Below are 18,349 nucleotides of genomic sequence, written 5' to 3'. Positions count from 1 at the left end.
TTTACATTGTTTGCTTCCTGGGTTCTGTGACGTGTGAACACCCAGATCAACAACAAATGACCGGATTGGCCCAAATGGACCAATCAGCGGAGCCCCTCACACACCAGGATCCCTTGGCTAACTAACAGGGAGTCCCATTGACTTGCATAGAGCTCCCTGGTTGGTAATACACGAGTTGGGATGGTGGAGGAATGCTCTCTGCAGACCCATTCTCACAGCGTTAGAAACCTTTTTCTTTCTCAATATCAAGCCACACTTATTGTTTTTACTTCGGCTGTGAGTGTTTGTGTGCTCAGGATGAGTTTGGCTTGTTCTCGCTGTATCGCCGACCCGGAAACCTGTCCGCTCCTCGCAGCAACGAGCCTCGCAACGTCCCGACCAATCAGAGCACAGTGGGCTCACAGGGGGGGGGGGCAGGAGCTCCATCAAGCCGTGTAGGACAGAGAGTGAATACACATACTATACAGAGATGCTGTATGAGAAACCAATGTGAGTTTGGAACATTGAACAATGTACATCTATTCTAGTAGACCTCAACAATGGAACTATGATCAGTAGAAATGGCATGGGACCTTTAAACAGAAAAGCAAAATAAATATAATTTCAAAAATAAATCTATAAGTTGCAAACAAATCATTTGTGTAATCATGTAAACTATAAGTCTTTCTTCTTTGTTTTAACACATCTTATTGTTTGCAGTTCTCTTCTTTCTCAACGATCAGACTTTTGCTCTCGCTGCAGCTCTTCTCGTTTGCGCTCCCTCATTTTTTGTTTTCGATTCTGACACAAGCGTCCCAGGTGGGCGGGACTTTCAGGGGTGCGTCCCCATTGGCTACTCAGTTTTTGAGTGACAGCCCAGTCCTCCAGTGATTGTACAGTGCAGCTGCGGTGCGGTAGCTGAGCGTGGACAGAAGACCCCCAGAAGAACCAGCATTTCAATTATTATAATACAAGTGAAAATATATGTAAGTATTGATCATTTGAGTTGTTTGTGCTGAACTATACGCTCCGTTTCTTTATTGTGTTAAGTGAGAAGTAAAGCTGTGCTATGAAAGCTAGCTTTTGCTAACTTTAGATCCATAACAATGCAAGCTAATGGCGCATTTCCACTACACGGCCTCGCTCGGTATGGCTAGGCCTCGTTAGGGCCTCGTTAGGACTGGCTCACTTTATGGCGCATTTCCATTACAGTTTAGGAACTGGGGTAGTATCTATAGTAACGCAGTGTAGGCGGAGCCGTGACGTGATCTTCAATGAGAACCCCAGAAAAACAACACAGCCGTTAGCTGTTAGCACTCAGAGCTCACAGCTCCTCATATCTGTTCAGAAACTAGACAAAAGTTAAACAAGTACAAACCACAGACTGCCTGTGTCATGGTGAATACAGTCGCTGCTTTATTTATGTCTGTATAGGCCGTTGTTGTGAGTGTGGACGGTCGGAGCATATACTGCGTTAGCTTAGCCAATCTCCATTTAGAAAACAAGCATTTTAAAAGGTTTTTCGCCTGCCGTCTGTCTGCAGACTTGACAAAGCATTAATTCATGGTTTTTACTAACCGGTATCAGTATGTTGTTACTTCATCATTTTGAAACGTGTATTACAATTAAATCACGGTCAAATATGTTCATCTTGTTGTAGTTGTAGCCCCCTTGCCAGCGATGCTCTCTCTAGTTTAGCTGAAAGCCCACCTGGGACTTTGTGTCAGAATCGAAGACAAAAAATGAGGGAGCGCAAACGAGAAGAGCTGCAGCGAGAGCAAAAGTCTGATCGTTGAGAAAGAAGAAACAAGAACAAAAAGACATGTTAAAACAAAGAAGAAAGACTTATAGTTTGCATGATTACACAAATGATTTGTTTGCAACTTATAGTTTTATGTTTTTGTTACATTTATTTTGCTTTTTTCTCTTGAACTCTTAGTTTTGCTTGATTCTGAGAAAGTGTTGCTTTATCTTAATGACACAAAACTAATCCCATTATTTAGCAGCATTCATAGGTTAAACAATAATATCTAGAATGATTTAATTGGATCAGATTAATATAATGTAGATGACTAGATGTTAAAGGCTGCAGTTCTTGTGTTGTCCTGCAGAGGGCGGCAGCTGCTTCTTTATGCTCCAGTGTTCCTTAGTGATGTCACTATCTTCCAGGAGTAAACAAAGGAGTCCAATGGAGGCATTTAAAAAAACGACATAATAATAATCAACACATTTGTATTTTAATCAAGTAGGAAAAATACATTTTATTTTATCAACATTTTATTTTCAAAACAACAAAAATACATTTTGTGCATCAGTTTCTTGGTCTCAAAATAAAAATGAAACCTAAAAACACAAAACATTAAAACATGAAAAATACTAAAGATTCAAGTTAAAACAAATTAGCACTCAAAGTGTGTGTGTGTGTGTGTGTGTGTGTGTGTGTGTGTGTGTGTGTGTGTGTGTGTGTGTGTGTGTGTGTGTGTGTGTGTGTGTGTGTGTGTGTGTTTGTTTAATGAGTGTTAAATGAGTGTAGTGTGTGTGTCTCCTTTCTCTGCAGGGAGCGTCTCTGGTTTCCTGCTTTGGCTGCTTACCAGCTTCCTGAAAAGACACACACACACACACACACACATCCAGTTAAGGACCACTATGATTTAGTGCGCAGCTGTTAATGTACGTGTGCAATAATGGTTGATTTGGTGCAAAGAATTTGTCAGGTTCAAGTTCAACAGCTGGACAGATATTGTGTGTGTGTGTGGGTGTGGGTGTGTGGGTGTGGGTGTGTGGGTGTGGGTGTGTGTGTGGGTGGGTGGGTGTCATGGTGGTTTTCTAACCATTTTTCTTGTTTTGTAACTTTAAAGATGACCTTTCCTCTACTGGGACATGTCTCCATGCTTTGCTGTTAGAAAAGCTCTTAGCCTATCACGTACAATGTGTTGCAGCGCTAGCCAATAGGAGCATGAGTGTTCCGTAGTGATGTCACTATGTATCGGAAGTGAACAAAGGAGTCCAATATAACATTTTCAAATGTTTGCAGTAGTTTTGAGAGTCTTTGTGATTGTTTTGCCTCTTTTTGCAGTACTTTGGTCCCTTAGTCATTTTGCATCTATTTCTAATAGTTTATCGTGTTATTGTGATAGTATATTGTGTTATTGTGATAGTATATTGTGTTATTGTGATAGTTGATCATGTTATTGTGATAGTGTATCGTGTTATTGTGATAGTGTATCGTGTTATTGTGATAGTATATCGTGTTATTGTGATAGTATATCGTGTTATTTTGATAGTATATCGTGTTATTGTAATAGTATATTGTGTTATTGTGATAGTTGATCGTGTTATTGTGATAGTGTATCGTGTTATTGTGATAGTGTATCGTGTTATTGTGATAGTATATCGTGTTATTGTGATAGTTTATCATGTTATTGTGATAGTATATTGTGTTAATGTAATAGTATATTGTGTTATTGTGATAGTTTATCGTGTTATTGTGATAGTGTATCGTGTTATTGTAATAGTATATCATGTTATTGTGATATTTGATCGTGTTATTGTGATAGTATATCGTGTTATTGTGATAGTTATTGTGATAGTTTATCATGTTATTGTGATAGTGTATCATGTTATTGTAATAGTGTATCATGTTATTGTGATAGTTATTGTGATAGTTTATCGTGTTATTGTGATAGTATATTGTGTTATTGTGATAGTTGATCGTGTTATTGTGATAGTATATTGTGTTATTGTGATAGTTTATCGTGTTATTGTGATAGTTATTGTGATAGTTTATCATGTTATTGTGATAGTGTATCATGTTATTGTAATAGTATATCATGTTATTGTGATAGTTATTGTGATAGTTTATCATGTTATTGTGATAGTGTATCATGTTATTGTAATAGTATATCATGTTATTGTGATAGTATATGTGATAGTATATCGTGTTATTGTGATAGTTATTGTGATAGTTTATCATGTTATTGTGATAGTGTATCATGTTATTGTAATAGTGTATCATGTTATTGTGATAGTTATTGTGATAGTTTATCATGTTATTGTGATAGTGTATCATGTTATTGTAATAGTGTATCATGTTATTGTGATAGTTATTGTGATAGTTTATCGTGTTATTGTGATAGTATATTGTGTTATTGTGATAGTTGATCGTGTTATTGTGATAGTATATTGTGTTATTGTGATAGTTTATCGTGTTATTGTGATAGTTATTGTGATAGTTTATCATGTTATTGTGATAGTGTATCATGTTATTGTAATAGTATATCATGTTATTGTGATAGTTATTGTGATAGTTTATCATGTTATTGTGATAGTGTATCATGTTATTGTAATAGTATATCATGTTATTGTGATAGTATATGTGATAGTATATCGTGTTATTGTGATAGTTATTGTGATAGTTTATCATGTTATTGTGATAGTGTATCATGTTATTGTAATAGTGTATCATGTTATTGTGATAGTTATTGTGATAGTTTATCGTGTTATTGTGATAGTATATTGTGTTATTGTGATAGTTGATCGTGTTATTGTGATAGTATATTGTGTTATTGTGATAGTTGATCGTGTTATTGTGATAGTATATTGTGTTATTGTGATAGTTTATCGTGTTATTGTGATAGTTATTGTGATAGTTTATCATGTTATTGTGATAGTGTATCATGTTATTGTAATAGTATATCATGTTATTGTGATAGTATATCAGTTTATTGTGATAGTGTATCATGTTATTGTGATAGTATATCGTGTTATTGTGATAGTATATCGTGTTATTGTGATAGTATATCGTGTTATTGTGATAGTATATTGTGTTAATGTAATAGTATATTGTGTTATTGTGATATTTGATCGTGTTATTGTGATAGTATATCGTGTTATTGTGATAGTTATTGTGATAGTTTATCATGTTATTGTGATAGTGTATCATGTTATTGTAATAGTGTATCATGTTATTGTGATAGTTATTGTGATAGTTTATCGTGTTATTGTGATAGTATATTGTGTTATTGTGATAGTTGATCGTGTTATTGTGATAGTATATTGTGTTATTGTGATAGTTTATCGTGTTATTGTGATAGTTATTGTGATAGTATATCAGTTTATTGTGATAGTGTATCATGTTATTGTAATAGTATATCATGTTATTGTGATAGTATATCAGTTTATTGTGATAGTGTATCATGTTATTGTGATAGTATATCGTGTTATTGTGATAGTATATCGTGTTATTGTGATAGTTTATCATGTTATTGTGATAGTATATTGTGTTAATGTAATAGTATATTGTGTTATTGTGATATTTGATCGTGTTATTGTGATAGTATATCGTGTTATTGTGATAGTTATTGTGATAGTTTATCATGTTATTGTGATAGTGTATCATGTTATTGTAATAGTGTATCATGTTATTGTGATAGTTATTGTGATAGTTTATCGTGTTATTGTGATAGTATATTGTGTTATTGTGATAGTTGATCGTGTTATTGTGATAGTATATTGTGTTATTGTGATAGTTTATCGTGTTATTGTGATAGTTATTGTGATAGTGTATCATGTTATTGTGATAGTGTATCATGTTATTGTAATAGTATATCATGTTATTGTGATAGTATATCAGTTTATTGTGATAGTGTATCATGTTATTGTGATAGTATATCGTGTTATTGTGATAGTATATCGTGTTATTGTGATAGTTTATCATGTTATTGTGATAGTATATTGTGTTAATGTAATAGTATATTGTGTTATTGTGATAGTATATCATGTTATTGTAATAGTATATCATGTTATAGTGCTGGTTTCCCTCACCTCCTCCTCCAGAGTGCAGAGATGCTGGGGGGCGGGGGCTGTCTCTCACAGTCCTGCATGGTGTCGGGCAGCGGGACGCCGCTGGTCTCCGGCAGTAGGAGACACAGAGCGCTGCCTATGATTGGTCCGCTGCTGTACACCACCATGGCAGCCAATGAGATCGTTCCGTTTGGGTGTGCGGGGACGAGGGAGTTCGCCAGGCAACCGAGCCGGAAACACAGATTCACCAGAGACACACAGCGCTGCCTGGGAGGAAGACAGGAAGACATCGATTATACATTTAGTGTGTCTTTGTAGTCCCTTAGTGTGTCGTTGTAGTCCTTTAGTGTGTCTTTGTAGTCCTTTGAGTCTCTTTGTAGTCCTTTAGTGTGTCTTCGTAGTCCTTTAGTGTGTCTTTGTAGTCTCTTTGTAGTCCTTTAGTGTGTCTTTGTAGTCCTTCAGTGTGTCTTTGTAGTCTCTTTGTAGTCCTTTAGTGTGTCTTTGTAGTCCTTCAGTGTGTCTTTGTAGTCTCTTTGTAGTCCTTTAGTGTGTCTTTGTAGTCCTTTGAGTCTCTTTGTAGTCCTTTAGTGTCTCTTTGTAGTCATTCTGTCTCTTTGTAGTCCTTTAGAGTCTCTTTGTGTACCTGACCACGGTGGGGAAGAGCTCGATGCTGTACAGGATGGAGATGAAGAGCGCTGCGAGGATGCAAAGTTTCCCGAGCAGAGCCAGACTCATCACCAGCACCGGAGCACCGACACACACACACACACACACACACACACACACACACACACACACACACACACACACACACACACACACACACACACACACACACACACACACACTACCTGTTACCCGAGTACTGACTGTATGCTGACGATACCCTCCTGTACATCGTTCTTTCTACACCACGTTGTTCTTTCTGATCCTCACCGTTGTATCTGGACAGCAGCAGCGACAGGAAGCAGGACGCTCCGCTCAGGAACAGAGCGAGCATGCTGATTGGCCGCCGCCCCAGACGGACCAATGGGACGAGCAGGCAGGGGGCTTCTGATAGACCAGAGAAGAACTGGGCGGAGTAAACGCCGACGCCGAACGAGCTGATGTTCATGCAGATCCCGTAGTACGTCAGCGCCGACGCAGCACTGCAGAACACAGCTTTCACTTTAACATTTATGTTCAAATACATATTCATATGTGTATATATTTAAATACCTCAGGTAGCTCATGATGAACAGCCGCAGCAGCACGGTGCGGTTACTCAGGTGGATGATGTCACCGGGGGCGTGGCCTCCTGGTGTTGGCTCCTCCCCCGCCTCGCTGGCTTTCTGCAGGTTAGACCACGCCGAGTCTAACAGCTACACACACACAGTTAGTATCAGTTAACGATGTGTGTGTGTGTGTGTCTGAAAGAGTGTTTGTTTACCAGGTCCAGACATTGTTTATCTGCAGGGCTGTTGCTACGGTAACGCTCCAGAACGTCCATCCTCCTTTTCAACAACAACCAGCGCGGAGACTCTGGGATCCACCTGGAAAACAGAGGAATAATTAAAACACTTAAAGAACTGAACGGACAGCCGGACAGGTGTGTTTACCTACAGGTAGAGTGGCAGACAGAGGATCTGAGGCAGCGACAGCGACAGGTGGAGCTGCGTCCAGGTGAGGCTCATCCAGGCCAGAGGAGCCCCCCCCATCGTGCCCAGAGAGAAGCAGAAGGGCAGGAAGGCTGGAGGCCAGAGACGAGAGGAGGGGAGAGTCCACTCTACAGCTAACAGAAACACAGCTAACGTTAGCCTATACAGCACGGTCACATGACTTCACTTCACCACCACTAAGCTAAAGGAGGCTAATGTTGGGCTATAAAGGAACTACAGCACGGTCACATGACTTCACGTCACCACCGCTAAGCTAAAGGAGGCTAATGTTGGGCTATAAAGGAACTACAGCACGGTCACATGACTTCACTTCACCACCGATAAGCTAAAGGAGGCTAATGTTGGGCTATAAAGGAACTACAGCACGGTCACATGACTTCACTTCACCACCGCTAAGCTAAAGGAGGCTAATGTTGGGCTATAAAGGAACTACAGCACGGTCACATGACTTCACGTCACCACCGCTAAGCTAAAGGAGGCTAATGTTGGGCTATAAAGGAACTACAGCACGGTCACATGACTTCACTTCACCACCGCTAAGCTAAAGGTGGCTAATGTTGGGCTATAAAGGAACTACAGCACGGTCACATGACTTCACGTCACCACCGCTAAGCTAAAGGAGGCTAATGTTGGGCTATAAAGGAACTACAGCACGGGTCACATGACTTCACGTCACCACCGCTAAGCTAAAGGAGGCTAATGTTGGGCTATAAAGGAACTACAGCACGGTCACATGACTTCACGTCACCACCGCTAAGCTAAAGGAGGCTAATGTTGGGCTATAAAGGAACTACAGCACGGTCACATGACTTCACGTCACCACCGCTAAGCTAAAGGTGGCTAATGTTGGGCTATAAAGGAACTACAGCACGGTCACATGACTTCACGTCACCACCGCTAAGCTAAAGGTGGCTAATGTTGGGCTATAAAGGAACTACAGCACGGTCACATGACTTCACGTCACCACCGCTAAGCTAAAGGCGGCTAACATTGGGCTATAAAGGAACTACAGGTCGATGTTCTTTCCTCTTCCGCCCCCTCAGCTTGTTTACTTCTGACAAAAGACTAAATTCCTCAGGATGTGAGGAACCCAGACTGGGGTCCAGCAGAGGTCAGAGGTCGCCTCGTTAGCCCGGTCAGCAGGACTGTATCTGAACACGTGTTCGTAATCAGCTGTGAGCCCCGCCGCGGTCCAATCAGCATCAGCTCTAACGAGGGGGGGGTTAAGGAGCTGCTGTTACCCAGGCTGAAGGAGCAGATGTTGATGCAGCAGCAGCAGACACCCGTCACACAGCGGACAGCGAGGAAGACGATTGGCTGAGGGAACACCGCGGGAACCAGGCCGCAGAAAGCGTGTAAACACACACACACCAGCAGCACCGGGCGCTTACCGTACCTACACACACACAAACACACACACACACACACACACAGAAATAGATTCAAGGCCTTTATTGTCATTTGTACATAGCTACAGTGTAGATATGTCAATGTTCTTAATGTGTTTCCACTCAGTGTATGTGTGTGTGTGTGTGTGTGTGTGTGTGTGTGTGTGTGTGTGTGTGTGTGTGTGTGTGTGTGTGTGTGTGTGTGTGTGTGTGTGTGTGTGTGTGTGTGTGTGTGTGTGTGTGTGTGTGTGTGTGTGTGTGTGTGTGTGTGTGTGTGTGTGTTTACCTGTCAGAGAGGGCTCCCCCCACCAGAGAGCCCAGCAGCAGCCCCACCATGAAGAGCGTCTGACCGTACGCCAGCAGGTCTGTCCAATCACACACTGACTGACACACACACACACACACACACACACACACACACACAGATAAATTCATAAAGACAGACTGTTACCCCCCCCAAAAAGGTAATTTTAGGCTCAGGTCACGGCTTTGTGGATTTCTGGTCCACAGGAAGTCCTCCAACAGAGCAACATGAACATAAATAGGACATAAAACAAATAAAACAGATAAAATAGTGCAAGAAGAGTCTGTATACAAGTGAATGGAGAGCGTTGTGTTGTGTTTTGAAGGGACGGGGCGCTCCTCATCTACTTTAGGTAAATCAGGGTCATCGTGGGACCGTTTGTTAAAGATCTTTAAACACAGCTCAGGTGTAACTTGCTCTGTAGCTGGGATTTAAGACACAGGTCCTCTGAGCTCTGATGGGATGTTTTCTTAATCAGCAGACAGAGTGTTGAAATGAACAACTCCGTGTTGCTCATTAACTCTTGAGTGTTAATCTGTACAGTGACCTGTTAGGTAAGGCTCTGCGACACAGTCATCGTTATTCAATCTTAAAAACACACAAGTATACTTTTAAAAAAGAGTTTTTTTAGAGGAACTCTCCAGCACTCACGTCTGTTTTCCCGCTTTCTGTGCCGGCCTCCGATTGGTTGACCTCAGTGCCGTTGCCATGGGGACAGGTCTCGGCGACGATGGCGGCCGTGAAAATGTCGAGGAAGAAGAGGAAGGAGGTGAAGAAGAAGACGAGGGAGAGGCGGCAGTAAAGAGAGATCTGCAGAGGGGACATCCTGCGATCAGGGCTACAAAAACAAGTCCAACATGTCAGGAGAGAGCCATGCTGCTGCCATTCCTCCAGGAGAGTGTGAGTGTGTGTGTGTGGGGGTTTGAGTGTGTGTGAGTGTGAGAGAACAGCTGCTCCTGTCAGCCACACACACTTCAAACTCAAAGTGAAGTTTCAGCTTGAGGTTCAGTCCCCGCCCACTTCTCCTTATAAGGAGTGGAGGTCTGTCAGTGACAGGATTTACCCCGATTAGTAAAGTTAAAGGTTGGGTAGGTAAGTTTGAGAAACCGGCTCGAGATACACTTTTTGTTATATTCCATGGAATGCTCTTAACATCCCGATAGCAATGAATATCTGAAGTGCTTTGACAAAAAATCCATAAATAAATATCATCTGTGGAAGCTGTAGTACTGTAAAAAGCACGACCAATCATCTGAGCCGGCCCGGCTAAAATGACTGGATGGCCTACCTGCCTGTCAGCCTTCCATCTGTGCACAAACTTATCTCGTGCCCTCATTGGTCATGTGTGCGTTCGTGTGTGTTGGAGGAGGGGCTCTGTGAGGAAGTGGCAGATTTTCTCCGGTTGTGTATTTTCAAATTCTAGCGATCTCGAGCTGGTTTCTCAAACTTACCTACCCTACCTTTAATTCAGTAAACATAAATAAGTTTCTAACTCATTATAATGCTTTTTTTGTAAAGGTATATTCAGCATGGTTGTACAAATATTTGTTAATAAGACAGAAAGCAGATCTAGTTTTAGAGTACATTTATTTGATAAACACCTTAATATTGCAGGTTTCACATGTACAGAAAAGAGTTAGCTTCAGTCTCCTGGAACAACATATTATGCAATGTTTATTAAAACAAATGACATGAAAATAATAATAAGGCACATTAAATTGATTATTAATATATAAACACACATATACTTAATAACACTGACCAAACTCTGAACTTTAACATATGTTATGAAGGTTTTTAAATGCATGAATTTCCAGTGAGAAAAAGGTCAATATTAGAGATTTAAATGTAGTAAAAGACTACATTTGAAGACAACATGAAAACACTATAAGATACCTTTACTCATTATTACCAGTTATTACTGAAGACAACCTCCCATTGAACCTCTGTTAGCATTAGCTGTTAGCCATGTTATTTAGCCAAGCAAAGTAGCCACCAGCTGCTAACAGCTAACTGCTAAGAGCTATCACACACACACACACACACACACACACACACACACACACACACACACACACACACACACACACACACACATACACACACACACACACACACACACACACAGTTCTTTCCCCACCCACCTGGCTGATAAATTAACATCTGGTTTGGCCATAATGACACACTCTTTCTCTGTCATGGATCCAATCCTAGTTCCTCCTGACTCTCATGTCAAGCTGACCTGTTCTTGTTGGCAACAAGAACAGTTTTCTAAGTATTTCACTCAACAAATCACAACACACTGACTTTGTCCAAGCAGGGAGTACACTTCCAGGAATAAGGATTCCACATCACTAACAGCTTACAGTTAACAGCTTACAGTTAACAGTTAACAGTTAACAGCTTACAGTTAACAGTTAACAGTTAACAGTTAACAGTTAACAGTTAACAGTTTACAGTTAACAGTTAACAGTTTACAGCTAACAGTTAACAGCTTACAGCTAACAGCTAACAGTTAACAGCTTACAGCTAACAGCTAACAGCTAACAGCTAACAGTTAACAGCTTACAGCTGACAGTTGACAGTTGACAGCTTACCAGTTAACAGCTTACAGCTGACAGTTAACAGCTAACAGCTAACAGTTAACAGCTTACAGCTGACAGTTGACAGCTTACAGTTAACAGTTTACAGCTGACAGTTAACAGCTTACAGTTAACAGCTTACAGTTAACAGTTTACAGCTTACAGTTGACAGCTTACAGCTGACAGTTAACAGCTTACAGTTAACAGCTTACAGTTAACAGCTTACAGTTAACAGCTTACAGTTTACAGTTAACAGCTAACAGCTTACAGTTAACAGCTAACAGTTTACAGTTAACAGCTTACAGTTTACAGTTAACAGCTAACAGTTAACAGCTTACAGTTAACAGCTTACAGCTAACAGTTAACAGCTTACAGTTAACAGCTAACAGTTTACAGCTTACAGTTAACAGCTTACAGTTAACAGTTTACAGTTAACAGCTAACAGCTTACAGCTTACAGTTAACAGCTAACAGCTTACAGTTGACAGCTTACAGCTTACAGCTAATAGTTAACAGTTTACAGTTGACAATTTACAGTTTACAGCTAACAGCTTACAGTTGACAGTTTACAGTTTACAGTTACAGCTAACAGTTTACAGCTTACAGCTAACAGTTAACAGTTTACAGTTGACAGTTTACAGTTTACAGTTAACAGTTTACAGTTAACAGTTCACAGTTTACAGCTAACAGTCAGCTTACAGTTAACAGTTTACAGTTAACAGCTAACAGTTTACAGCTAACAGCTTACAGTTGACAGTTGACAGCTGACAGTTGACAGCTGACAGCTAACAGCTTACAGCTTACAGCTAACAGTTAACAGTTTACAGCTAACAGTTCACCGCTTACAGCTAACAGTCAGCTTACAGTTAACAGTTAACAGTTTACAGTTACAGCTTACAGTTTACAGCTAACAGTTTACAGCTTACAGATAACAGTTAACAGGTTACAGCTAACAGTTAACAGCTTACAGTTAACAGCTAACAGCTTACAGCTAACAGCTAACAGTTAACAGTTAACAGCTTACAGCTAACAGTTAACAGCTTACAGTTAACAGCTAACAGCTTACAGTTAACAGCTAACAGTTAATAGCTTACTGCTAAGAGCTAACAGCTTGGGGCTAACAGCTACCTTGCTCTTCTGCTGACTTGCAATTTGTTAATGATTTACGTAAAATATATTTAAAATGCAACTAAGTAATAGTGCAGTACACGACATAATAATACAATATACTAATACAGATACATTTGTGCATATTTATGCAGGTGTGTTTGTTGTTTAATAGTTGCGTCGTAAATAGGTAAACTTTTGGTTTCACACAGGACACATCGCTCTCTTGGTCCGGTTTGTTTGCTGACAGAAATGTATTTGTGACGTCATAAAATATGTTTTCCTCAAGAACATATACATAAAAATACAGTACCGCTGTATGCTAACATATGCTAACATGTGCCAGGCTCAGTGTATTAAAGTCGTCCAGGTCGTCCACATTAGGAAGGATCTCCACACACAGGCCACAGAAGGAACTACAGGTCCGTGCTCAGGGGACTCCATGTCCCATCATGCTTTGCTCCTCTGGACCTCGCTCACCACGGTGGACAGAGCGGAGGACGGAGTGGAGTAAACGGCCGCCATGTTCTGCAGACCGAGCATCAAACAGCGCCAGCTCAGACGTAGCGCCTTCCCCACGTTCTGATGGGAAGATAAAGATTAGTTTAAAATAATCAAGATTCAGCACTATTTAATAACAATAATATATATTCAGACATTCATGATCCCCTGAGGATGGATCCTAAAGAAATCAGAGAAATGTCAGCTTTTTACCAACATATTTAATTTAAATAATAATCATTTATTATTATTTTATACATCAATTATTTATTTATTTAAATATATAATTTATTTTTATTTTTACACAATGTGATATGTATTTATTTTATTGTATAGTTATTCAAACTATTATGTATTTATTTGTTGTTTTATTAATATCATTAGATATCATTTTACACACGGGGATATAACTTTATTTTATTCTATATTTGATTTATAATTTAATTCATAATTACTTCTGCTATATATTTATATTTAAATACATTTTTCAGCTGGATTTCTTTTTGTTTAAATTCATGTTCCCCAGAGGATGAATCCTAAAGAATCTTTTTATGTATTTTTATTTATTTGTGTTTTATCAAATATTTTCTAAGTTAGTGTACTTATACTTGTGAGTACACGGTGGTATGTCAGAGGTCTGGTGTTATCTGTCAGACTGACGCGTCGTCCTGAGGGTCAAAGGTCCAACAAAAGTTCTGAGTTACAGGGTGTTTCTCAATGTCGAGGAAGGATGCTCCAGAGCCACTATTTCAAGGATGCTACGTCATCGAGTGCCGCCGAAGGACTGTTCCAATGTCCAGGATACTTGGAATTCTACCGAGGCCGGCGTCCTTCATTGCGAGAAATTTCGAGGCTGCACATGTGTAGACTCCACGGTCTTAAAATCCCCACAATGCACGGACCAATTACCAAATCTTTCGCGGAAATCACTCTCCATTTAAGGCGGGGCCTCGCATATGACGCACACCTGCACACCTGTTAGCCTGTTAGCCTGTTAGCTTGTTAGCCTGTTAGCCTGTTCCACCATTCTTCGTTTTCCGAGGCTAGGAAGGATTCTTGCCTCGCTTCTGAAGGACCTGACTCAGAAGACATGTGCTACCAAGGACATTGAGAAACACCCTCTGTTCACCAGCTGGAGTTAAAATCAAACAGGACGTTAATCACCTATTTTAAATTATGTAAACAAACGCAGAACTTTACTTTTGGTGTTTTTATTTAATGTTTTTTTGTCAGATTTAAACAGTTATTATTTTTCAGCATTTTTTATTATATTAAATATTTACATGATATTTTTTTTTAAATTAAGGGTTAAATGATTTATATTAACTGTAATATGTTCCTGTCAGGGCTCAGCTTATATTTTATATTTATTTACTGTATTTTTTTGTAAAGTTTATTTCATTTTTATATTTTAATTATGATATATGTTTATTTATATTGAATCTATATTTAAATATCTGCTTTACTTCTGATATTTTTAATAAATGTTCCTTTAACAGAAGCTGAAATGTTTCCATGGTTTTCTGTTTTGAATTAAATTCTAAATTACTTTTATTTTTAAATTATTGTATATTTATTTTTATTTCCACAAAAACAGCCATAAAACATTAAAAACTATTTTCCTTGATGTTTTTATTGACCACCACATTATGATTGAATCAGGTCAAAGGTCATGGTTGTTTCCTACCTTCCTGATCTTCTTGTACCTCTTGGTCTTCCTCCTCTTCTTCTCCTCCTTCCTCTTCCTCCTCTCCTCCTGTGTTTCCTCCTCTTCCTCCTCGATCAGAGGCTCGTATCTGTCGGGCAGGACGGAGAAACAAACTTCTTTAGACGTCTGCTTCTTCTTCTTGGTTTCTGTCGGAGCAGCAGCTTCTTCCTCCTGATCCTGAGCTCCCATCTTCTCCTTCTCCTTCTCCTTCTCCTTCTCCTTCCTCTCCTTCCTCTCCTTCTCCTCTCCTTCTCCTCGTGTTCAGCAGGAGGACTTTGCTCTGAGGAGGAGTCAGGCCTTATTACAGCCTGCAGACAGGAAGTGCACTAAAGCAGGCTTAGGAGAGGAATGTGTATCACCTGATCGGCTACAGGTATTTCAACCCAGAGGAACTGTTCATATTGTCTGTATAGTTGTGTTGTGAGAGAGGTGTTTGTCACCTGAGCAGCAGCTGGAGTTTGATCTCCTCACGCTGTTTGTTTTACAGAATCAACACTGAGCCTCAGAGTCACAGGAAACTCAGGCGCCGTTTACACGAGGAGAAAACTGCTTGTATCTGCATCGCGTGCGTATAGCCCTATTATTTACATGAGGCCGATAGAAACGGACCCCACAAACGATAACGGGTCCCAAGGTGGATAGATTTGCAAACGAAACGCTCTGGGGGGTCAACCGAGTCCGTGTAATCACCTCGATACGAATATTTCCTGAAAAAATAGCGATAGCCCCACCTCTCCCCCGCCTCTCCCCGCCTCTCCCCGCCTCTCCCCGCCTCTCCCCACCTCTCCCCACCTCTCCCCGCCTCTCCCCGCCTCTCCTGCTCACTGCTGTAGCAACTATCAAAAATAGCTGTGTTAATTAAACGCACAAGGGGTTCTTGAATGAAATAATATTATAAAAGGCAAACCAGAATTGTTAACGCCCAATATACTCCTTAAACAAAATAAACAGAGTCAGATTTCATGCATTGATCCATTATATTGACAAAGGAGGATCTCACCCGGTGTTTGTAGAGAATATCTCTCTTTCTGAGCCGTCCTCTCCACGGAGACGTGCTTCTTGGTCGGTCGATGCAATATCCACAGATTCGGTTTCTTTCAGTTAACTTCCCCGTTGCATTTATCCATATATTTACATGCTGAGGAAATGACTATATCACGCTGAATACCAGCAATCGCCACACACACCTCCTCCTGTCAGTAGCTACTGCTAGTGCTACTGCTACTGACCATGCTACAGATATTAGTGCAAAATCTACAGCTCCTCGACCACAACCATCAGCAACAAGTGGACATGGAGAATTACATGAACTACATGTTGCTAAATACACCGCGGGGCATAAACAGAAGGGTAGCCATGGCAACATTGTGGCGGGGCTGCTCGGGCTGCTCTTCTTCGCTGCTTTTGGTGTATTTTGGCAGAAGTTACAGCGCCACTTACAGTCCCGGCATATGTACTACAGCGTTTCCAGCGGTCTCGTTTGAACAGACACGTTAAATGAAACGAATGCATGTGAACGGAAGACTTTTTTGAATATGCATACTGTGCATAAACGCAAACGTTCCTGTGTGAGTGGGGCCTCAGAGTCACAGGAAACTCAGAGTCACATCAGCCACGACTCAGGATCAGCCACGACTCAGGATCAGCCAGGACTCAGGATCAGCCACGACTCAGGATCAGCCACGACTCAGGATCAGCCAGGACTCAGGATCAGCCACGACTCAGGATCAGCCACGACTCAGGATCAGCCAGGACTCAGGATCAGCCAGGACTCAGGATCAGCCACGACTCAGGATCAGCCACGACTCAGGATCAGCCAGGACTCAGGATCAGCCACGACTCAGGATCAGCCACGACTCAGGATCAGCCACGACTCAGGATCAGCCACGACTCGAAGTCCAGGACTCAGGATCAGCCACGACTCAGGATCAGCCACGACTCAGGATCAGCCACGACTCAGGATCAGCCAGGACTCAGGATCAGCCAGGACTCAGGATCAGCCACGACTCGAAGTCCAGGACTCAGGATCAGCCACGACTCAGGATCAGCCACGACTCAGGATCAGCCACGACTCAGGATCAGCCAGGACTCAGGATCAGCCACGACTCAGGATCAGCCAGGACTCAGGATCAGCCAGGACTCAGGATCAGCCAGGACTCAGGATCAGCCAGGACTCAGGATCAGCCACGACTCAGGATCAGCCACGACTCAGGATCAGCCAGGACTCAGGATCAGCCAGGACTCAGGATCAGCCACGACTCAGGATCAGCCACGACTCAGGATCAGCCAGGACTCAGGATCAGCCAGGACTCAGGATCAGCCACGACTCAGGATCAGCCAGGACTCAGGATCAGCCACGACTCAGGATCAGCCACGACTCAGGATCAGCCACGACTCAGGATCAGCCAGGACTCAGGATCCCGGCGTAGATAGACACCAAAAATAAATGTGGGGGAAGCTGGGTTATTGGGAACATGAGGGTACAGACAGAGAGAAGGAAGAAGTAAGGTGTCCCCCGACAGTCTAAGCCTATAGCAGCTAAACTAGGGGCTGAATCTAATCAGCCCTAACTATAAGCTTTATCAAAAAGGAAGGTCTTAAGCGCACTCTTAAAAAACGGATAGGGTGTCTGCCGCCCGAACACAAACTGGAAGCTGATTCCACAAATGTGGAGCTTGATAAGAAAAGGCTCTGGCTCCCTTTGTACTTTTAGAGACTCTAGGAACAACCAACAACCCTGCATTCTAGGAACGCAATGCCCTAGTTACGTACAAGCATTTATTCATAGTTTTATATATATTTCCACTCTTACTAAACGCAGGTGTTTCTTATTAATTAACAGAATTATTATTTATTTCTACTTTAAGCAGATTATTTAAAGCATCGATAGTTAAGGTTACAACATATAATGTGTTAAATTGATTAAAATATGAATTAAAAAAAGGGAATATATTATCGTTTATGGACATTTAATATAATATTATTTAATATAATAATATTTTATGAAATGTACAGTGAATATATGTTTAATATAATATTTAAAATAATTTACATTTAATACAATTAATCATGTATATATGATTAATTTAATAAAATGTATAAATAGAAATACATGTAATATAATATTTAAAGTAATTTACTCTTAATTCAATATACATTTAAAATGATATATTATAATAATTCTTTAATGGTAATTTTATTTGATTAAAGCTGACAAAATAAGTCACAGTTTTAAACAGTTAGATTAGTTTACTCTAATACATTAAAATTAACCTGAAAACAATAGATTTTAAAGTCAATACTCACATGTTAATTAGTATT

At 40.6% G+C, this 18,349-nt stretch overlaps 2 protein-coding genes across 3 annotated transcripts; both read right to left on the bottom strand.

Moving 5' to 3' along the window:
- Positions 1 to 2,449: 2,449 nt before the first annotated feature.
- Positions 2,450 to 10,063, bottom strand: LOC117490651 (solute carrier family 22 member 13). 2 transcript variants are annotated; one of them, XM_034140422.1, is made up of 10 exons: positions 9,783 to 10,063; positions 9,114 to 9,211; positions 8,681 to 8,835; positions 7,384 to 7,552; positions 7,211 to 7,313; positions 7,000 to 7,142; positions 6,720 to 6,929; positions 6,425 to 6,535; positions 5,803 to 6,048; positions 2,450 to 2,577 (listed from the first exon to the last, which is right to left on the bottom strand). In XM_034140422.1, the coding sequence occupies exons 1-10, from the start codon at positions 9,954 to 9,956 to the stop codon at positions 2,499 to 2,501; spliced, it is 1,488 nt and encodes a 495-aa protein (XP_033996313.1). In that variant the 5' UTR covers positions 9,957 to 10,063; the 3' UTR covers positions 2,450 to 2,498. The 2 variants fall into 2 exon arrangements, with proteins under 2 accessions (XP_033996313.1, XP_033996324.1); XM_034140433.1 differs by having other exon boundaries at positions 9,114 to 9,207; positions 9,783 to 10,006.
- A 2,760-nt stretch (positions 10,064 to 12,823) lies between these two features.
- LOC117490645 (uncharacterized protein C1orf115-like) lies at positions 12,824 to 15,375 on the bottom strand. Its single transcript, XM_034140409.1, has 2 exons — positions 15,008 to 15,375; positions 12,824 to 13,401 (listed from the first exon to the last, which is right to left on the bottom strand). Exons 1-2 carry the CDS (start codon positions 15,215 to 15,217, stop codon positions 13,270 to 13,272), a joined length of 342 nt encoding a protein of 113 aa, XP_033996300.1. The 5' UTR covers positions 15,218 to 15,375; the 3' UTR covers positions 12,824 to 13,269.
- Positions 15,376 to 18,349: the final 2,974 nt, after the last annotated feature.

The sequence above is a fragment of the Trematomus bernacchii genome, unplaced genomic scaffold, assembly GCF_902827165.1.
Source record: "Trematomus bernacchii unplaced genomic scaffold, fTreBer1.1, whole genome shotgun sequence".
Taxonomy (NCBI): Eukaryota; Metazoa; Chordata; class Actinopteri; order Perciformes; family Nototheniidae; genus Trematomus; species Trematomus bernacchii.
Note: the sequence above shows the minus strand (reverse complement) of the source record. Positions and strands in the feature narration are given on the sequence as shown.

What these genes read in the sequence shown, in the direction of transcription:
- LOC117490651 (XM_034140422.1), bottom strand. Translation starts at nt 9,956, where the DNA reads ATGTCCCCTCTGCAGATCTCTCTTTACTGCCGCCTCTCCCTCGTCTTC. An exon ending in CATCTGCTCCTTCAGCCTGG is followed by an intron (nt 7,553 to 8,680) that starts GTAACAGCAGCT and finishes TGTTTCTGTTAG; the next exon opens with CTGTAGAGTGGACTCTCCCC. An exon ending in TTCATCATGAGCTACCTGAG is followed by an intron (nt 6,930 to 6,999) that starts GTATTTAAATAT and finishes TGTGTTCTGCAG; the next exon opens with TGCTGCGTCGGCGCTGACGT.
- LOC117490645 (XM_034140409.1), bottom strand. Translation starts at nt 15,217, where the DNA reads ATGGGAGCTCAGGATCAGGAGGAAGAAGCTGCTGCTCCGACAGAAACC. An exon ending in GGTACAAGAAGATCAGGAAG is followed by an intron (nt 13,402 to 15,007) that starts GTAGGAAACAAC and finishes TCTTCCCATCAG; the next exon opens with AACGTGGGGAAGGCGCTACG.